The sequence below is a fragment of the Nanorana parkeri genome, unplaced genomic scaffold (assembly GCF_000935625.1).
Source record: "Nanorana parkeri isolate BGI_ZX_2015 unplaced genomic scaffold, ASM93562v1 scaffold189, whole genome shotgun sequence".
Classification (NCBI taxonomy): domain Eukaryota; kingdom Metazoa; phylum Chordata; class Amphibia; order Anura; family Dicroglossidae; genus Nanorana; species Nanorana parkeri.
In genome coordinates this window covers 1,484,739-1,505,762 of record NW_017306457.1, presented here as the reverse complement: position 1 = coordinate 1,505,762, position 21,024 = coordinate 1,484,739, and the positions used below count along the sequence as shown (strand labels likewise).

At 40.3% G+C, this 21,024-nt stretch overlaps 1 protein-coding gene across 1 annotated transcript in view; it reads left to right on the top strand.

Annotated features, from left to right (window-relative positions):
• CACNA1D (calcium voltage-gated channel subunit alpha1 D) overlaps positions 1 to 21,024 on the top strand; it is a 289,622-nt gene that overhangs the window by 224,828 nt on the left and 43,770 nt on the right. Inside the window, exons 29-32 of the mRNA XM_018555255.1 lie at positions 901 to 1,011; positions 5,114 to 5,197; positions 18,962 to 19,090; positions 19,908 to 19,973. Of these exons, the coding sequence (XP_018410757.1) occupies positions 901 to 1,011; positions 5,114 to 5,197; positions 18,962 to 19,090; positions 19,908 to 19,973 (390 nt within the window). The remainder of the gene's footprint in view (positions 1 to 900; positions 1,012 to 5,113; positions 5,198 to 18,961; positions 19,091 to 19,907; positions 19,974 to 21,024) is intronic.

The following is a 21,024-nucleotide window of genomic DNA, read 5'->3' as shown; positions in this document are numbered from 1 at the left end:
GTCATCTGGCACTCTCCGGCCACCTAAATTAGGACCCGGAGACTGCCAGATGACCCCGCTCGGAGCGTCGCCCACCGGAGCAGCAGTGACGCGACGCTCGGAGAGGTAAGTAAGAAGAAACCTGACCAGCTCGAGACGCTGACTCGAGTATAAGCCGAGGGGGGCACTTTTCAGCAAAAAAAAATGGGCTGAAAAACTCGGCTTATACTCGAGTATATACGGTAAACTCCAGTATATACATCTGTAAGGGTTCAGAAGAAAAATAACATTGACCAAACACCATTGCTGTTAAAGCTGAAGTTTGATCTGCTTATATTTTGCCTTCTCTGGTGCCCCCACTTCCCCCTCAACATTACCCTGCCTCAGTACTCCTCTCATGAGTGCTCAGCCCTGTTGCAAGCAGTGGGCTGGCTGTTGGGAGGAGTTGTGCAAAATCAAGATGGCTTGATGAGCTGAAGTCATTCTGGAGAAGTGGAAGTTCCTAGGCAGATTGAATTTGCATGCAGACTGCCCTAGGTAACACCACATGTGGTGCCAATCCTCCATCATGGAAAGAAGTGAAATATAATGAAGGGAAGGGGTGGTCCATGGACAGTAAGGCTGGGGAGGAAAGCCAGGAAATGAGGCAGGCTCTATCTGACTTTCTGCCACTTCTAATGCACACTATGAGAAGTTCACAGTGTGCAGTGAATTCAGATTAGCAATTTCAGTACATGAGAGGTGCTCAGTGGCACCACTGTGCAAGTGTGAAGGGAAGGCTGGAGAATTGGAGAAAAGTTTTAAGGGACAACACAATCTAAAACTACAAACCATACCTCTATAGTTTTACTAACATCTGATCTTGTAATTGCTCTCAGCACTCTTCTGTATTGACATATACCTGTTTGCTTCATATTTCAGCATTATGGACAATCAAAAATATTTAATGATGTCATGGATGTGATGAACATGGTCTTCACTGCTGTGTTTACTGTAGAAATGGTTCTGAAACTTATAGCTTTCAAGCCCAAGGTGAGTACTGAATCATTAGACATGCTCTGACAATTACAATGAAATGTAATACAATTACATATTTTATCTGATATTATAACTCTGTAATGATTTTTTATAAATTACCAGTCATTAAAGGGCTCTTCCACCCTAAACTAATACAGTACTATGGTAGAGGCACCTCAACACCTCTCTTATTACTAAGAACCAGTCTTAGGTTTCTCTTAATGTACCAGGAAGGAGTCTAAAACAGTAGTCTCCTTTTACCTAACAGTGGATAGACCCCTAAATGACTGTTATTTATATGATGAAGTGACATAAGTTTACAGATTCCTCTTAGAGATTTGTGAAATGCTGCAGCTATTTTAGGATGTAAGCAAAACAAAAGCAATGGTGTGCAAAGTGCACTAACACATAGCAACCAGTCCAATTTGAAGGATAGGTACAATTTTAAAGGGAAATTCCACCTTAAAAAAATAAATAAATGCACGCTTCTTCATAAAGCAAAAACTCTGCAATTTTTATTTTATTGCATTGGAGCCAGTAAAGCATTGCAACCCTGAGAAGTGGATCATGAGTGCAACGCCCTGGTTTCTGCAGACTCTGCCTCCTGTCCATGTCTGTATCGAGGTACGGACATTCAGTAACATGGGCGGGAGGAAGAATGAATGGACTACAAGTGCAGTGACGCCATTGAGAACTAGAATGCCCTTTGCCCCTGTGGCTGATGGAACTTGCAGATAATTGCATAAACGTCACCAGCACACCGAAATCCTTGTAGGATTGTATAAGCGCTTGTGTAACTGATATGAGTTTGCAATAAATCCATGATTTATGATCTTATAAGGATTTCTGTGTGCTGGTGACGTTTCTACAATTATCTACAATTGGCGGTGCCATCTGCAGTCATTCCATGCACCCCTCCCTGACTACGGGGTTTTACTGGTAAGGAGTGCAACTAGCCTTCTCTTTCTGATGGAACTTGCAGACTCTCAGATTCTGTGAATGGGGGGTCTGTGATCTAACCATGTTTTGTGTTATACCCTAAATATGGGTCTAACATGAAAAATAGTCAGAAAGGTAAAGTCATTCTTTAAAAGTCTTTTCATATCATAATGTCATGACCCACCTTATTACACAACTTACTACAACCCATGGTAATGCACTATATATAGATATACATTGCAATACAAAGTTAATTTCACCATAATCCATATCTACTGCACAGATACATACACTCTGCGTGTTACGCTGCACTTAAAAAAATGATGCAGGACCTATTTTTTTCATGGGTTGAGGTGCGTTTACAGTCCATTCATTTTGAATGAGCTGCCTATTGCAACAGGCACATTGCAGAAAACTGCACTGTGGCGTGAGAGACATATACTGGGTGAATATAAAGGTTGCCATTACTGACCTCTCTTTCTGATGGTGGTGGCTTCAATCATTCTTTGTACTGGCCCGAAAAAAGTATGCAGATAAAAAGTTCTGAATAAACTCTTACGTTCTAATCTTCAAGCTTGTTTCACATCAGTGATGTCTAGAGACAGCTCATGCCTCCAGGTGAGTGCTCGCACCCTACATTGGCAGAAGTCAGTGTAAGCATTGCACCAGATCCATATTTAGCACAGCAGTGAAAAGGGGGGGTTCTGACAAGTACAGGAATGTATACACAAGAGGCACTAATATCTATCATAAGCGCCCAGTATTGTAGATGACCGTCTCCTTAATCAAGCTGGACCACTTGGGTGAGGCTTCACTTCACGCTACATTACCTACTGGTACAACCATTTGATATTATAGCTAAAGATAATTTTAACCCTTTAAAGTCCAGGCACTCCTAAAGTGACTCAGCTTACAAGCCCTTATGAAGGGGGGTTTACGAATCCCCGAAAACGCTTTAGATTTTTTATCTTGTTGATTTTTCATCCTGTTGATTTTTCATAAATAAAGAACTATTTCGGACTCTATTATTACTTATGTGGTGCCCTTACTGCTATCTAGTAGAAATTAAAGGACTGGCTTTAACTATTGCAGTCCTGGATTATGTTTTAAAATTATACTGTTCCTTTTAGTTCAGTATAGCAGATCAGTTAAGTAAATATTACAGATTGGTTGCTATGGGTTAATGCTCTTTCACATTCTGCTTCACTGTTGCAGAAGTATCACCCAACAAAGATGGTATCACCCACTTAGTTGTCATTAAAGGAGACTTGCAATGAAAACAAAAATGAAATGAATCCTGTCATCTTAAGGTCCTGACACTTTACTGCCTTCATGTTCACATCAGTTCAGTGACTTAGTAAATAATTAATCCAAAATCTGGCTGACAGCTGAAGCACATGAAAAAATAAAAGTACCAGGCTCCTATTAAGTAGGCATTGGTTTTAACTACAGATTTAAGATGATCATCATAACGTCGGTTCTCCTTTATTGACTCGTTACATCCCTGACTGTTGAATTAGAATAATTTTTTTAGAAAATCACACTTAATGCTGTTAATTTCAGTGACTCTGTCCAATAAGTCAACCATGATGTTTATGATGTACCCAATGACCTTCTGTTTGCATATTATCTGGTAGATTTGTGTGGCCAAAAAAAAACGTTGGCTCGTAAGTGACAAGCGGTTGCTGTGTAAACCAAATGCATGATAAGGATGAATTTGCTGTGACTTGTCCATATCCCCTCGTCTTACTAGAACTGTCATGGCTAGTGCTGTCTGTGGCTTCCATATTGTTATTGTCATGTGACCAATATTGCTGGGAAGTGGCTGATTAACTAGTGAGAGTATACAAAATGTATGTATACCTATAGATAAATGACACATATTGTTTTTGATCATTTGTCAAGTGTGTGTAAAAAAAATTATGTGGAAGGCCCTAATTACCCAAATTGTGTGACAATTGTGACAAATGATTGCAAGCTATAACAGGTATGTACAGTCAGCTTGGCCCGGCCTTGTCTGTTACTCGCTACTGGTATCCAATATTGAGCTATAGTTGGTGGAATAACTACGTAAAATTTAAAATTGCAAATATAAGGCCCTGTAGCTGTTGCATTTCTATTTTAAAGCAGAAGAGGGCTCCATTCTACAACTATTATTGTTATAGAATATTAAACTCTAAATCCTCTTTACACAGTTTAAAGGACAACACTAATATGAACTGTAAGCTTGCAATTTTCTTTCATTGAGTGCTTACATATGTGTTTTATGCATGTTTTAAAATGAAAAATCCTTCATTGTTAAAGCGGACCTTTTATGCAACAACAAAACAAAATGACTAGATTAGTACTACACGTCATGAGAAATGTCAAGTGCAAAATGATTTCCTTCCATCCCTGTGTATAAAACACCATCCAAGAGGTATTGCTCCCAACTGCATATGATCATTTAGAGCCAGTTCAGATTCAGCAATGAATGCTGGAAAATGTTTCCAGTGCCAGTGCCAAGGCAGGTTCTTAGAGGAAGAATGAGCATACTCTGCTCTGTGCCAGTATATGGGCTGTTCGGGCTCATGAATGTTTGTATTTTGTTCTGGCTAAATAATGGCAACTTCATGCACATAAAAAGGTGAGTGAAAGCAATTGTTCAGCTATAATGCATTGTGACACGTATTCATGCATAGGGCCTCTTTGGACATGGTTTTAACATACTGTCCTGTGTAGATCATAGGTCCGCTTTATACTTATGGCTGATTCATAGCTATAGCCCATTGGGGAATTATAAAACTATGGCATTGTGAAAGTAGGGCAATATTTGATCTGTACCAGAAGCAGTTCATTCTTCTTATTTACCTTACAAATATAGAAATTATAATTATGCATTTATATGTAGAAATATTAGTTGTTTTAGAAAAAGATGGAAAATCTCCCTTTGGAGACAAATACATATTTTGGAAAAAATCTGAGTAGCCCAAGAAATTGCCATATTTCCACTTTGCCTTAATTTTACTATATGCTCCCCATTTTGAACTGGGCAAGTTACCAGGCCACTTCACAGACAATATAGATGTCTTTACTTTTGTGATTATGTGCTTTGTCCATGGTGCGTGGCTGTACGCGCCTGTCTTCCGTTGTGAAATGTTAATCACCTCCATTTGCCCCCCTCGGCTGCTGTGTGCAGGGTTATTTTAGTGATGCCTGGAATACCTTTGACTCCCTCATCGTTATCGGCAGCATAGTAGACGTGGTCCTCAGTGAAGCTGATGTAAGTAATGATCTTGTCCCTCTCCCAGTGTCTTCCTTCTCTGTGTCTCCTGCTGCATCCCATCACCTGGACAAGTCACAGATATATCTAATACTTTACCTTCACTTTACCTTCAGCTATTGCTACTTCCTGTGAAGGTTTTACTGCAACTAGCATAAGCCTGCCCCCGGGTACTGCATTTTCTATGGGCCTTGTGTTGGAGAACCATTCTAAAGAGATGTTTTCTTTTTGCCTGTGGTATCCAATCAGCTGCTAGCTGCAGTGCTCAGAGTGGGATCTAAAACTAAAAGAACACATGTGATTGGTTGCCATGAGCAGCACAGAGACTTTCTTTTCTAGTTTTGCATACACAATGCCCATAGTGGTATCTTCTGTGGAGGGTTTCAGTAGGACACAACTCATACATGACATAAGAAATTATGTAAAACTTGAGTTCCCTCAAAAATGTCATAAGCCAGAGGCCAAACCTCATAATCTGAAGTGTCTCTTTTGTAAACTATTTACTGTGCTAATATTGGTAATTTGATGTCTTTTGTTAAAGGGTCAGCCCTCCTTAAACAGTGATATTTCACTTTTGAATAGATTATGGTGATTTGAGTTATCTCTGTTAGTGAGATCTCTACTCCACTCACCTATTTACGTTACACGGAGTCTTCTTTTTTCCCTTGGGCCTGATATTGATGACATTGGAAAAGTATGCCAGGAAGATTGAGGTTTCATGATGGAATAGTGCAGAGCCATTTAGAACAAAGAAATATAGATAGTATCAACCCATATCTAGTAGTTGGTGTATAGGTGGAGCATGTTGAGCTGGGTCAGCTCCTGTCTTCTTATATAGCTTGGATACTCCCAACAGCTAAATCTCCCTACTATAATTCATGACTCTGTTGCCTAATATATCTTACATTGTGAATGTATGCCTGGAAGCTTGAGGTTCCATGATGGGATAGTGCAGAGCCATTTAGACCAAAGAAAGATAGATAGTATCACCCTATATCTGGTAGTTGGCGCACAGGTGGAGCCTGGTGGGCTGGGTCAACTCCTGACTTCTTATATAGCTTGGATACTCCAACAGCTAAATCTCCCTACTATGATTCATGACTCTGTTGCCTAATATAGTTTACATTGGGAAAGTATGCCAGGAAAGTTGAGATTCCCTGGAGGGACAGTGAAGAGTTCTTTAGGCCAAATGAGCCCTAAAGAAAGATAGAGAGCATCAACCCATATCTAGTAATGTGTGGCCTGGTAGAGCTTGGTGGGCTGAGTTAGCCCCTGGCTTCTTTTAATCTTAGGTACTCCACCCATGAGATGATTCCTGACTTTGTTACTTCCTAAATAAATACAAAAGGGGAACTAGTAACCCTCACAACAGAACGTGTGTAGGCCAAGGATACTCATAGACCTCACCAATTGAGTCCCAAAAAGATGTAACTGTGAAGTGGTTCAATTTTCTGTCAAAAATGTATATATTATGTTTAAGTGGACTGACCCTTCAATACCATACTACAATGACACAAACACCAACTGTCTCCTAATATGACTCCACCAACCGCTTCTAATTTTGAGTGCTCTGCGTTATTTTATGAAGGTCATTGCATGTCAGGCTAAATGAGGTGTAGCCCCACCATTCATTTCTCTGCTATCTTCTTATTTCTCTCTTGTCTTGTTCTGTCCTCACTTGTTACTAACAGCACTATTTCACTGACGCTTGGAACACTTTTGATGCCTTAATTGTTGTCGGTAGCGTCGTAGATATTGCTATAACAGAAGTAAATGTAAGTAAATATAATCGTTTTATATTGTGTATCTATATTGTTAACTTTCAGACAGCTTTGAGCCCCTGCCCACATTTTGTTTTTTTGACACACACATATCTACATTGGGTACTGTTATCAAATATTATTATCAATTTTTTTGTCAAACCTTCTAAAATGAATATGCCAAGCTATAATTTAGATTTACATTTGAGCATTTAAGCATTTCAATTGCAAATTAAATGAACAAATAGGTTTTTCTATCCTAATTTTATAGTTATAGGGTCTTTTTATAAATCTGCCCAGCCATACCCTGGACGTACAGAGTATGTCTGCATGCAAGATTTATAAATAGATCCAATAGGTCACTTCTAATCAATTTGGAAATTGATTGCAAACATTGTAAAACATATAAAACACTCTGTTTCTATTTTGTTAGGTTTTTTTTGTTCAATCCTGTGTAGACCATTGAAAGGCAGAAAACACTGGAACTGTGTTATCTAGTCAAAAGACCTTTTTGAAGAATCTATTGGTTTAAAAGATTGAAGGAATGGATACCTTTGTGGCCAACAAAGATCTGGCCTGTTAGATCTGCAGAATTTGCCAACATTGATTAGGTGTGAGGGCCTGTAGGACTGTTTTCAGTATGCCCTCCTGTTACATCCCAGATTCAAATCTGTGCTGGAGAATGACAGTGGGCTTTACTGCAGCGCCTAAGTGTGAAGCGTGTGTAACAGTTCGGTTTGATAAATAATCCTCTGCAAATATCACCATTGTCTGAGGACTATCAACTATTGTTATTTCATTTCAAATGGCAATCATGCAGTATTTAAACATGCCGCCAGAAAATGACGAACCAAGACCACTCAAATGTGCTTCCATGGAATCTACGATACTGTTAAGAGTCAGGATATCTTTATACGGAAAATTCCATCCATGAGTTAAAATTGACAGTAGCAGGCAGCTTCAATGCAATTAGTATGGAGTAAACCAACTGAAAATAGAAAAAAGTGTGTTAAACAATATAGAGAAGGAAATATAAAAGGGTAAAGTGCACTTACAAGTATATAGGATGACACAGCTTGTTCTTAGTGAGCTGGGCTGGCTCCTGCTGGTACATCTTTGTTATTTTCTCAGGTCAAAAGATTCCACTGTACAGCATATCATATGCAAGGTAGCAGCAATACACTGTCAGAATAGGAACACAACAGAGACCAGGGGCACTTGATCATGTTTTAAAAGATAAAACATTATTATTATATTAATGGTTGCACTTACAGACAGACCCGCTGCTTGTCACTGTGTAATGGTTTTAATAGACAGTCCTCTGCCATGGCCATCAGTCAGGTAGAAACCCGTGGGGTTTTTTTAGTTCCTGGGGCAGTGATGTTCTCTGCAAGGGTAACAGCGTCCTCATGGCCATCTAGCTGTGACTCCAGTATAAAGATGATTGAAATGCATGTTTCTGGCATTCTGATATTGCATTTCTGTGAACATTTTATTATTATTTCATAGGTTACATATATCCCTCTTTTCGGGGGACATTCCCTCTTTTAGAAGGGAATCTTTGTCCCCTTTTTTTCTCAGTTATAGCTCTTTTTATGCTGATGTACCAACCTCAATAAATAAATGGTACCTTCATATTTATTTATATAGTGCCTGCAATGTATGCAGCGCTTTTACGTAATTGCACATTCATATCATCCCCTGCCCTCAAGGCGCTTACAATCTAAGGTCCCTATCTCACATGCTTACATACATACTGTACATACGAGGGCCAATTTTTAAACGCCATGTCTTTGGAGTGTGGGAGAAGACCAGAGTACCCAGAGGAAACCCACACAAGCACATGGAGAACATGCAAACTCCTTGCTGATAGTGACCTGGCCGAGATGTGAACCAGTGACCCCCAGTGCTGTAAGGCAGAAGCGCTAACCACTACAGCACTGTGCTGCCCAAATACACAAAAGTGTTAAATTGCATTATACTTTTCATCTGTGCTTTAATTTATTGAGCTTTTTATTCGTACACTATTAAAAAGGAAAAGCACTGATTAATCATTTTTCTCGAAGCCCGTGGACGTGCATCAAAACTTCCCCCTGTGAACAAAAAAAGTGAACTGTGAAATCACAGCACACAAAAACGTACACAAGGGTGCAAGGTCCTTCAAAAGAAGGGACCTACTTTCCCGACCCCCCGGGGCTCAAGGCTCCTGACAGGGGTTGAGACTGTTGGGCCACCAACCCAAAGGCCGGTGGACCCATTTCCTTCGGGGACCTGCCGAAACAGGTCCCTCACAGTACTAGGCAGGTGGGCTCTCCCGAAGAGAGACCCACCTCCTGGGTGGGAGGAGACAGAGAACCCCGTAGGAGGCACAGAATCTCCTCCCAGCATCAAGAATAGGCCCCGAAGAAACCTGCCAATCGTGCATAGATTGCTTAAATAAATCTAAAGTGCCAGTGCACCACTCTGACAGGCCTTAGGGGCCGGAGTGCAAAAATATTGCCCCAGACTAGCCATAAGGCCTGTCTTGGAGGCGAAGTGCAGAAAATTGCAATGTGGTGTGTGACCAAGTGCACAGTGAGTCATGTGGGGTCCCATACCCAAGTGACTTTCTGCGCACCCCTGGGACGCCACCCCCAGGGGGCACAACACCACGGGCTTCTGCCGCCCCCAACCCTCTAGCCTCGACCAAGCTTCGTATCCATTCGTCTCAGGAGGCAGGACGCCTTCAGAGCCTCCGCCTACAACTGGGGACAAGCCCGGCGTAACCGGACCAGAATCAACCCAGGAGGAAAGGAGGCCCCTCCGGTACCCACCAACTACATCAGGGAATACTGAGCATCCTGCCTCTCCAACGACACGATGCCTTTCTTCCCCGAAGACTGATAAGAACAGATACTACACTTGATCTTAGCCAAAAGGCAGAAGGCACTGATTAATCATTAGTGTTCTTAACCCAATATTGTTTTGCACATTCTTTCTTCCTGGTCTGCGTATCTAGGGGCTTGGTAGGAGAGTGCCTACATCCCTCTCTCCATCACAGAGAGCTGTGTGCTATGTTAATTATGCCACTGTTTGTGTTTTTGACCCGCTAGCTTTAGATATTGGTTCATATGGAACATTTTCTGCAGAGTTATACTTACTATTCCTCTCCAGACCAAATCCAGAGATTTAAAGTGTTAGGGATCTGGTCAGCACCTTCCCTCACTCCCTGCAGTGCCTCACCCTGTAATGTAATATTCTTCTCTGCTAATGTGTTTCATTCAATTGAAATAATACCTGAGAAATTAAAACCTGCAAAAGGAATTAGAAGCATCCTATTTAAGAGCCAGTAATTAAATGGGGGTGCTAGGAAGAGGCAGAGCAGCCAATGGCATTCTTCTAAGTTAGTATTTGCAGCATAAAGCACTCCAGGTTATTGCGGTCATGGGTCAACGTCTGTCTGCGTTTTATTCCTGCAAAAATATACACTGTTTATCAGATGGTTTACTTTAAACTGGTAACACTGGAACCCCTTCCATATTGACTGTTACAGCAGGTAATGCAGAGAACATATATTGAGAATTTCTGAGCTCATGATTCCTGCTGATCGCTCAGCTCTAGCTTTGACTTGGCAGAGGTCGTTTTGGACCGCTGCTCATACATATATCAGCAGTCCTTCTCTGTAGCCTGCTGCTGGGTTTATATAAGGGAAATATATGCCTACATCCTCTATTTATCTACAGTATATAACATACTAGTCCAGTTGGTTTTTAAATACTTACTGCCTCAAACCTAAGGACATAGTTTGTCCCATGTGTAGCCTTTTTCCTCATTATCTGTCTAGAGCACAGACGAGAATTCTGGAATGTCCAGTCTATAGTGTGATGTTGCCAGTGGTTGCAAGGAAGATAATTTTCTATCTTTTGAGCAGGGTTAGCAAAGTCATAGTTGTCCCAAGATTGAAATGGAAAGCACCAATACTATACAGTATATATTATTCATCTTTGATGGGTGCTAAAGTTAAACAGCAGCAGGATCAAGAAACTAAATGCTCCGGGCCAAGGAGCATGTGGTATACTAATCCCAATGATGATCACTTGTCTCCCTGCAGTGTAGACTTACTTCTAGGAATTGCCAAATTCCACTCACTATTCCAGTGCATGGGGGTATTTTGGTAGCTATGCCAGGCTCGCATTGTTTTAAACAAAGGGTCTAGTTGGTGAAGCCCAGTTTTAGTTTTATTTTGGGAATTGTTGGCCAGAGTTGGGCTATAACTTATTAAACCCAGATTTTGTTTCCTGTAGCTTCAGCAATTGTGGTATTAGCTAACATAAAATTTACCAGTTTAAATACATAGTATTGTTACATGGCCAGATATCATCGCACTGACCAAAAGCAACTACCATAAATGATAATAATGATGATGATAATTAAAAAGGTCTCAAATCACGTTCCAAAAAAATGTTATGATACTGTGTACATATATAACAAGTCCTTATTAGTTCAAAATGTTACTGTCTATGCTGTGTATAACATCATCATTCTGGATCCCAGGGAGAGCACAGAGACATGTTTGGGAAAGTTTATAGGATGCGCAGTGCATGTCACTGGGGACCCGTTTCCTTAGGAACCATTGTGATATTACTGCATGCACATATCACATGTCACATAAGACTTATCAAGTGCAAGTTTGTGGACAACCAGATAACACCTTGTTTGATGATATGGTTCCTAGTGAGCCATGATCTTAGAACCCCATTTAAAGGTTAAAGTTGACTGTTACAATGTGATTGTACAATCTGCTTTAGATTTACTAACCACAATGAAATGCAAGATCTGCCTGATTAATCATATACTGAATGAATTAGTTAAAGAGTGGCTGTTACCTTACCCATGTAGGGCAAAATGACAATGTCTTTGCCCTGCATGGGCCTCTCTTGACCACCTGACCCCACCTTACCAGCGATCCCTTGATGCCTTTCTCCTCCACAGCAGGCACTGAAATACTGAAATGACTGGTGTCGGCGACCTGGAGGAGCTGTGAAGTCACTCTCCTATTCATGTGAAAGATTTGGAGCCTAGCAATTGACTGCTAGACCCAAGCACTGTCACAGGGAGGTCATATTTTCCTCCATACTTGGAAGTCCCAGGTATTGTGAACAGCTATGGAGGGGGAAGGAGCAGCGGGGGAGCGCTGGTAAGCTAAGTATAAGGGGGTTGAGGGGCCCTTTGCATATATGCTTTCACTTTTCTTGTCATGGGTAAAGGGACAGTGTCTCTTTCAGTAGACCCTAAATGTATGTCCTTTTTGAAAATGTAGAGGAGATTGTACAGAAATTTAACAATCTAGTTTAAGACATCATTGCACTTTATTAGTAGAAAATACACTATTCTGAGAACATTCTAACCAGGTCTTGTGTTTATTTTATCCCTAGAAAGTTCTACAGGCAAGTATGTAACATGAGTGAAGAATATAGCTAACCCCACAAAGCACTGAGTGCGGCACTTTTTTGACTCACTAACTGCTTTCACGCTCTGCACTAATTCAAATTACTAAGAACCTCTTTTTCTCTGTACATTATTTTCTTTTTGTTTGTAAAGGGTAACGGTCACAAACTTTTATTTCAAGCCAACATTTTGTGATGTGGTCCAATAGACAGAAGCACACAGGCTTTGAAACTGACTAGGTACACCCTAGTTGGGAACTACTGCTTCAGGGAATATGGGCACGCAACTCAATTACTGTGCGGTCTGACAACCTTCTCTCTGGCCATCACTGCCACCATTGTCTGAGTGTCAGACAGTTTAGTCTGCTCATTCATGGCCATATTAGTGTATAAATTCTGATAAAAAGAAAATATGTTTTCCATGGTAGTCAATTAGGTTTTCGCATGAACTGGAAGAATGGTTGCAGGAATTTTGTTGGCTAGCGTGGGCTTGTGTTGGATTTTATAACACAGGTTTAATGTTTTGACGGGGCCTCATGGGTTGAACAGTTTTGGTATTTACATTTTTTTCTTTTTTTAATTTTTAAAGTCAAAATCAAAACTATTTTAGAGTGCATACAGTAAACACTGAGCTCTAGAAAGGCTGCTTTACCCGGCAGTTTATATTTCCCAAATTATCACTAGCTGCAGAGGACTGGGACCAGGATCTAAAGTAGAAAGTGTCACTTGTTCTGCCCGATGAAGGGGATCCTGTGGGACACCGAAACATTGCAAAAACATTTAGTGTATCATGCTATGCTACTCATACGTCAATAAATAGACATATTGATTTGCTATTGGAGTGCAGGTGTCTATATTTCTACTTGTTATTGAGACGGTTGCCATCCGTCGACAGCCGCAGCACCCACTTGATTATTTTGGAACAGCGGTTACGAGTGCGATGGGTTTATGGACTGGGACCAGGATCTGAGACACTGGAATGGTTTGGATTCTGTATGTCCACAGTGTTAGACATGGGCTTTCACAAGATAGGGCATCATAGTGCTGGCCTTTGTCAGGTTCTTCCCTTGCAAAGCCTCTAACCCTACTATCTATCAAAATGAAAACCTTTTTCTGGAATTATAGTTACTTACAGACAAGAGAAAATGTTTGCATGGTTCCCCCCAAACCGGATAAAAATACCCAGTGCTCCCAGTTATGGACGAGCATTGGGACCTCCTCCTGTGTAACAGTTTTTGGATCCTGCAGCCAAATGGTAGGCCAGAGAACTGTCCTCAAGGAAATGACGTCACCACTGCCCCTAGTGTGTAACACTATCCAGCACAGGGTAATTTTGGTGCAGGCTCTGATATAGAGCAAAAAACATTGGAATGCTGGCAAGTGCCCCTTACATAGACACTGTTACTTTGTCCTTAATAGGCAAGGTAACAACTAAATGCATATTCTTTAATAGCAGTAAAAACCTTTAAAACAAGTCTTATGTGACCTCTGTAGTTGCAGGATCTGTGGAGAAATTCATCTTTAAAGATCACAATAGAGACCTGGAATTTGGGTTTCATTCAGTTTTTTAACAGTTTACAAGCGCCTGCTGTTTGTGGCAGGCAGCCCAATCACTGCTGCAAGAGAAAAAAAGGGGAGAGGAGCTGCGATTTCAATTCCTCTGTTGTGAACTTTTAAGATGATTCTCTCTGCAGCTACTTACAATAGGTCAGTGAGTGCTTGATTTATTTATTTATTATTGGTATTTATATAGCACCGATAATTTGATTATTTTATTTTGTAATATGTAATTACTTTAATGTCCATGTTCTGGGCACAGGTGCAGTGTAATTATGTCAGAGATGACCAGCGCAAATATACAATATTTATGTACAAATATACATTATTACTAAGAACATTAAATTACATATGAGCTTGGCCTTTTTTGCTGGGTTCATGACCTCTTCTGCTGGCGCCACATACATTAAGCATTTACTGTCTGTTCCTTTAATTAGCTTTATCCTTTTGTAATGTAACAATCTGCCTTGTGCAGGGCGCTGCTATTTCTGTTAGCGGATCTCCTACATAGATGGGCATATTTATAGTGAGAATGACGTCTTCATAGGCTTGTTACATCTCAAGGTTGACGGTATTTCCATCTGTGTTTTTTTTTTGCTTTGCTTTTATTGTTGGTTTTAATGTATAGAGCAGCAATAAATGTATATAGAAAAATATTGTCTCTCTGGAAATGGAATGTGTACAGTGCAAAAATAGCAAAACTACCACAATCTATTTTATATTTGTGTTAAATCAATGGAGTCCACATCATAATATATATTAGACATTTGTTAATATGTTCTATAGTTTGGACCACTCTTGTTAGCTTTGACTCAAGCAACATGCTGTTGGACGGTATTACATATTCTTAAAGGGAACCTGTCTTGAGAGAATGATGGAGACAGTCATTGCTGACCCCTCTTTTTCTGATCATTAGTTGCCTGGCTTTCAGTCAGCTATTTACAGTATACATGCTCTGGGTCTCTGACTCAAAGTATTGAAGTAAGACCAGGCCAGGCATCTTGCATATTCAGAAACAGGCCAGCAGGTGCAGCCCTGTGTTCTTCTGTCATGGCAGGTTCACTCTAAGCTATAAAAGTCATTCTGGGCTACGCTGTTGATTGATTATTGGTTTATGAAGTCAAAACCACTGCAGTAAAAACTATAGTAAATGTGAAAAGTGGGCAGGTAGGCCCATCACTGGTGAGAAACACAAATGACAAAGGTTCATTGAATTTGGGTAATGCAGGATTTGAATATTTAACTATCGAGAGAATCAAAGGGAGATGGAATAAATTGATTAGAAAAGTATAAAAAAACACAGGCATGTGTTATATGTTTATATGTCATTAGATCTTGCTGGTTTCAGCACAGGAAGCAAGGAGTAGCATCCATACCATAACTTAAACTATATTACTTGCCTTCAACTTACAATCCTTTTAATTTCTCCAAAGCCACCAGAAATTGACCCAACTGGGCCACCCACGGTAAGATTAGGACCCCACAAGGATGCATCCTAATATTTTTATCTAAAGTTCTTTTCCATCTGTACAATCTGCAGTTGTCCCCCCCCCCACCCCCCTGTTATGTAATGTCTATATTTGTTTTCGGTCATATGCATTTTGCCCACTTTTCTCTGAGCTCCCTTTGAATGTGACCTTGCATCACTATACATTGACATTGCAACTTAAAAAAGTCTGGAGTTTGCAGAATTAAGTACTTGGAACTGGTGTTGCATGCAGCATGAGTTGGTCAGGTGTGGCATGTACAATATGTTTATTTAGGAAAGACAACAAGGCATTGCAACATGATCAGTGCTTCCATTGGGATTGGTGAAGAAACCTTGAATACCTACATTCATTTTATATTTTTGAAACTTTATTTGTGGAACCAAACATAATGTTCCCGTAACAAAGCAGTCTTAAAATGACAGTTTATTTTCAGAGCAAGATTACGTTTTGGCCTATTTTAACAGTTTCCTGTATTCATAGGGAATAGTTTTATCCCAAATACCGAATCATAATCATGGTACTCTACTATAAAAATTTAAGAACAGACGCAGCTAGCACTTCAACCTTGCTGGAGAACCAGACCACACCTTTCAACTAAGCTGACCCTATCTATGGGCAGGCCATGGCCATGGAGTGTGGGTGGAACATTCAGATTTGCTTTATAGTGAGTAAGAATGCTTGTGGGTATCAAAATGTGCTGTGATCTCACACATCAGTACATGACTCTGCAAGTATAATATAGAGCTATTTATGCTAATGTACAAAGTTTTAAACAATTGATTAGTATGACAGTATCTCAGAATATTAACTCTAGATAACTAGTAATCTAATATATCTAACTTTGTCTGAGTTAGGGTAAGGGGAGAGTTTTTGAAAGGGGATTTTAACTTGACATTTCTGACCAATGTGATAGAATAAGTAGGGAAATAAATGCAGGGTTCATGTATACAGGTGTCAGGGTGGCACAAGCCGTCTTCCAGTGTGCACCTTCAACATCGGTGAAAGAAAACCTCTGTGGGGAAGACGTTTTTCCCATACACACTGTGCAAGTTAGCACTGGAATACATTTTGACAGGCATAGTGTACGTGTATAGTTTGTGTTTGCTAGAATGTGCCCCAAATGACATGTACGTATACAGGTGATGAATGGAGGTTCCTCTGCACCTGCTCATGTGCTTTGATGTAGAATAGATGTGCTGGCCACCAAGCACTGTGGGTTTGCCACCTGTTCCTGAAACCTAACTTTTTATATAGAATGTACTTGTTTTATTCCTTTATGCTTGTAGATACAACTGTACTTTCTTAAAGTGGACTTATACTCAAATGTTAAAGCTACACTAGCACACTAGCGATCCTTTCAGTGGTGACAACTTGCCCACTATGGATTCTTTCACTGGTGACAACTCTCCCACTAGGGATTCTGTTGCTGGTGACAACTTGCCCTCTAGGGATAGACACATAAAGATATCAACTCAGGGGATCAGCTTTGGTACCACACCCCAGTGGAAGTGTAAATAAAATCAAGAGAATATTGGGTCCTTTTAAGATACAACCAGAGAGCCGAAACACATATACAGTATAAAAACCAACAATTTTATTTACACATGTTTAAAATGCATACAGAGATAATTAAAACCATGCTGGGTGAATAAAGACCACTTAATAATATATTGTATACACATCACATAACCGTCCCATGTTGTAGAATAACCATAATAAGCTCTTCAAGCATAGTTTGGGACTTGAAGCTCCTTCCCTCATCGAGTTCCACTACAAAGTAGCATCCTCAGGAGGTCATGGAGACATAAATACCCAGCTTACGTAGGCCAGCACATAGGGTAGGCTAGGGAATACATCCATAGCCACGCAGCAACTCCCCTCCAGGCGGCCGCAGGAGAGGCAACAAAGGCGAACGCAGTCACCATCAAAAGACAATCCCAACCAAGGCCAGTATCATGAGCACACGCTCCTAAATTACACAGAGGATGCACACTAGCGATTCTTTCAGTAGTGACAACTTGCCCACAATGGGTTCTTTCGGTGCTGGCAACTTGCCCCTAGGGATCCTATCGCTGGTGCCAACTCGCAAACAACAGAATGCAGACTAGAGTAAATACATGTTTCTACATGTAACTTCCTTGCTGGCCAGATGAGCAAGCCATCACTGCTGAGAGACATTCTTCAAGTGATGACTTGCGTGTCCGGACAATGAGGGCGCAATGTGTGGAAACATGTGAGCATTTACTCTCTAGGCCCTTAAAATGAAGCTTTCTTATCAGTTCTGCCTGGTTGGATTCAAAAAGAGTAATAGAAAGGCTGAAATGCTTACCCATCATGGAGAAAATGCTGCCCCTGGTTCCCTCCTGGAATGGTCACTATAAACAGAAAACTATGCAATTGGTCAAATGGGAGGTCTTAACTCACAAGACACTTAACGTATCTTTAAAATATGATTTGAGTATAGATGTGACTAAAAAGCCCTCAGAATGCATACAATCAGCATTCTGTAGACACAACTGTGATTAACGCTCCCTCTTGGCAACAAGGCCAAATTAGAAGTTTTATCTGATTGTCATGCACAGTGGATAGTTTCACCACCTGCACAAGCATAAAGGAATAAAAGAGTTAATAAAGGTACACAGCTGAGCAGTTCCCTTTTCATGAGAACTGGTAGTTTATTATAAAATATTATTTATAACCTTATGGAAAAAGATTATTGCACATAATTGACCACTCTGTTTTTAGTCTTTTAATTGTTAATACCCTTTATGTTTTAATATGGCATCATTGTTAAAGATCATTTGGCGCACCAGCAACCATTTATTCATATGCTCCAAACCCAGTAGAAAGTCCTGCTCATGAGACGTTGCTGCCTCCATATCTAGTGTTCTTTTTTTCATTGTCCTCCTAAGATTTTTTTTTAATATCTAATGTTCTCGATTTCTTAAAGCCTATGCCAACAGAACAAGGCCCCACTGGGGACCCGGTAAGATGAGTGGTGCCCGAGTGGTTTGACCTCTACTTGCCTTTATTCTGTATCATTTCCTGCCAGCTTGCCCTGTTTTATCATTAAGTCTAGGAAAAAAAATTGAATCTGGTATAATGGCCCTCATTTCGTTTAGCTCAGTGAGAATCAAGGCTGAGAAATGCATGTGCGTGTTCCCATAATGCAGCTGGAAGCCAAGTCTGTCTGAGCATGTGCAGCTTCAGTGCCTACCACTGGCACCACTTGGCAGGCTCATTGCACATAAAAAAAAAAAAAAATACTGCTGCGCTTTACCCAAAAGAAAAAAACAGGCTGGACAATCTTATCTGCCTTGCTGCTGAACTATAATCCATTCAACATGGTCTGAAGAAGATGGGTTTGTAGTTCAGTGCTGAGATTGTCTTTGTCTGTGCTGAGATTAACAACATAACAACATGGTCTGTTTCTTGCTCAACATTATATCTGTGTGCACCAACTTGCTCTGTCCCATGTACTGTCTGTCCATCTGCTCTTGTCTTTGGCTTGATTTACATGATGCCTTTCAGAGCTCAGAAGACAGTGCTCGCATCTCAATCACGTTCTTCCGACTCTTCAGAGTCATGCGACTTGTGAAACTGCTAAGCAGAGGCGAAGGCATCCGGACGTTGCTGTGGACATTTATAAAGTCTTTCCAGGTACGAGTAGTTGTGACATAGTAACACATCAAACACATACAGTAGCTTACACAATTAAAGAAGGACTCTGTTAAGCAATATTTTGTATCATAATTGACCACATGACCTTACACTAATGCTATTTTAGGACAACCCGTTCTGTAAAAGAAAAAAACTGTTTACAAGTCTCCGTGTCCCTTCTGGTCTGTAAGAAATAAAAGAGAAATAGGACATGGGTGTTACCATTCCTTCTTCTGGTCTTGCCACAATTATGCAGCTTCAAAAACACCATCCTAGAGCGTCCCCTTTTGGAAACAGTAAGGTACAACCAACATGTAGCATTGCAAAGCAGGAAGTAGCGCTTACACATGAAATCAGAAAACATGGCAGCTTCAATGTGCATATATATTTACAAATTATACATAGAGCCAAGGTTGTTAAACCACACACACACAACATTTGCACACACCTATTATTGTGCTGATCTCTTTGACGTGTGTGTATCTAAAAAAAGTAAAGGCTGTACATTTCCTTTAGGGGAGAAGGTTAATTGCATTTAACATGGGGTAGAGGATTTGAGTGGTGCATTGCAGTGCAATAAAAATGGAAAGAAAATGGGAAATGCTGAAAGGGAGAAGTAGCTGCCATGAAGGTTCAATCAAGTAGACAAACTTTCCCCATCATTGCTCATTTAAACAAGAGAGACCCAAAGGGCATGTACCCTGTCACCAGTCCTCAAGTGGTATAGAATTCAGTTTAGATAGTTGTTTATTTTGTGGCTTTTCTATATTTCATATCATTTTGTATAAATAAATGTCAATAACTTTTTCTCCCACAGGCTTTGCCATACGTTGCCCTGCTTATAGCAATGCTGTTTTTTATCTATGCTGTAATTGGCATGCAGGTAAGGCTATTAAAGTCACTGCTTAAAAAACATAACTACATGTTAAATTGTTGGTGGTAATTATTGCATTTATCTTGCTGTTAGATTTATGCTGCAAAGCCCTCATCTACCCACCCTGCTGATAAATTGCTTGTTTTTTCAGTAATAGTAAGGTCCTTAAATAGACTCAGTGACGCATGACTGAGGAACTCAGCAGAGGGATTGTTCAGTGCTGATAGAGCCCCAGACTTGGCCTTCTCTCCTCTTTTCAGATGATCTCTAGATAAGAATAAGTATAAAGGGGCTCATACATTGCAGTTGCTGCCTCTTTATTATAATAAGAGTCTGGGTGACATTTCGTCAGTTTTTGTGCCAGTTATTTTTTTTATCTGAGATTTACCTTCTAAAAACTCCTTGATGCGCTGACAATCTCTTCATCATCACAACGGAGAGTGCTCTAAATTTGTCAGTCATGTATCCTTAGTTGTGAGACTTAAGATACAGCTATTGACAATGTTACTTGTGTGTCATCAGACACATCAGGTCAATTTCTAAACTTTGAATAAACACTTTAAATAAATTTGTATTACACTTTTATACTGATTACTGTACTGGTCTGTAAGTGGATGACTATGAGATTGCTAAAAATATTGAACCAGTACTGAGAGGATTATAGTGGCTGCCATTGACTGCCTTCAAAAAATGCAAGTTGTCTGGTTGTTGTGCTAAATTAGAGGTTTTAGTATTTGATTACTTATGTAAAATTAAAGGAATAGAGCATATGGTGCTTTTCAGGGCATTAGCAACAGGAAGCGGATGTGACACCGCTGGTGCTTGTTGATTGGCCCAGGGCTGTTTTGTGAGGCCTGGGAGCCCTGTTTAAATTCTTACTTAAACAGGGCTTCCTCTCCCTCCAGGATTTCATGGCATTGGCACTGCAGAAAAACAATATGCAGCGTAGCAAGACCATCAAGAGTGAAATATTAAGTTTCTATGGAGCTGTTAAAAACAATTGCAAAATGCATGTAAATGTTCTATTAGCTAACATGTATTTTTCTTAGCTTACTGGCAC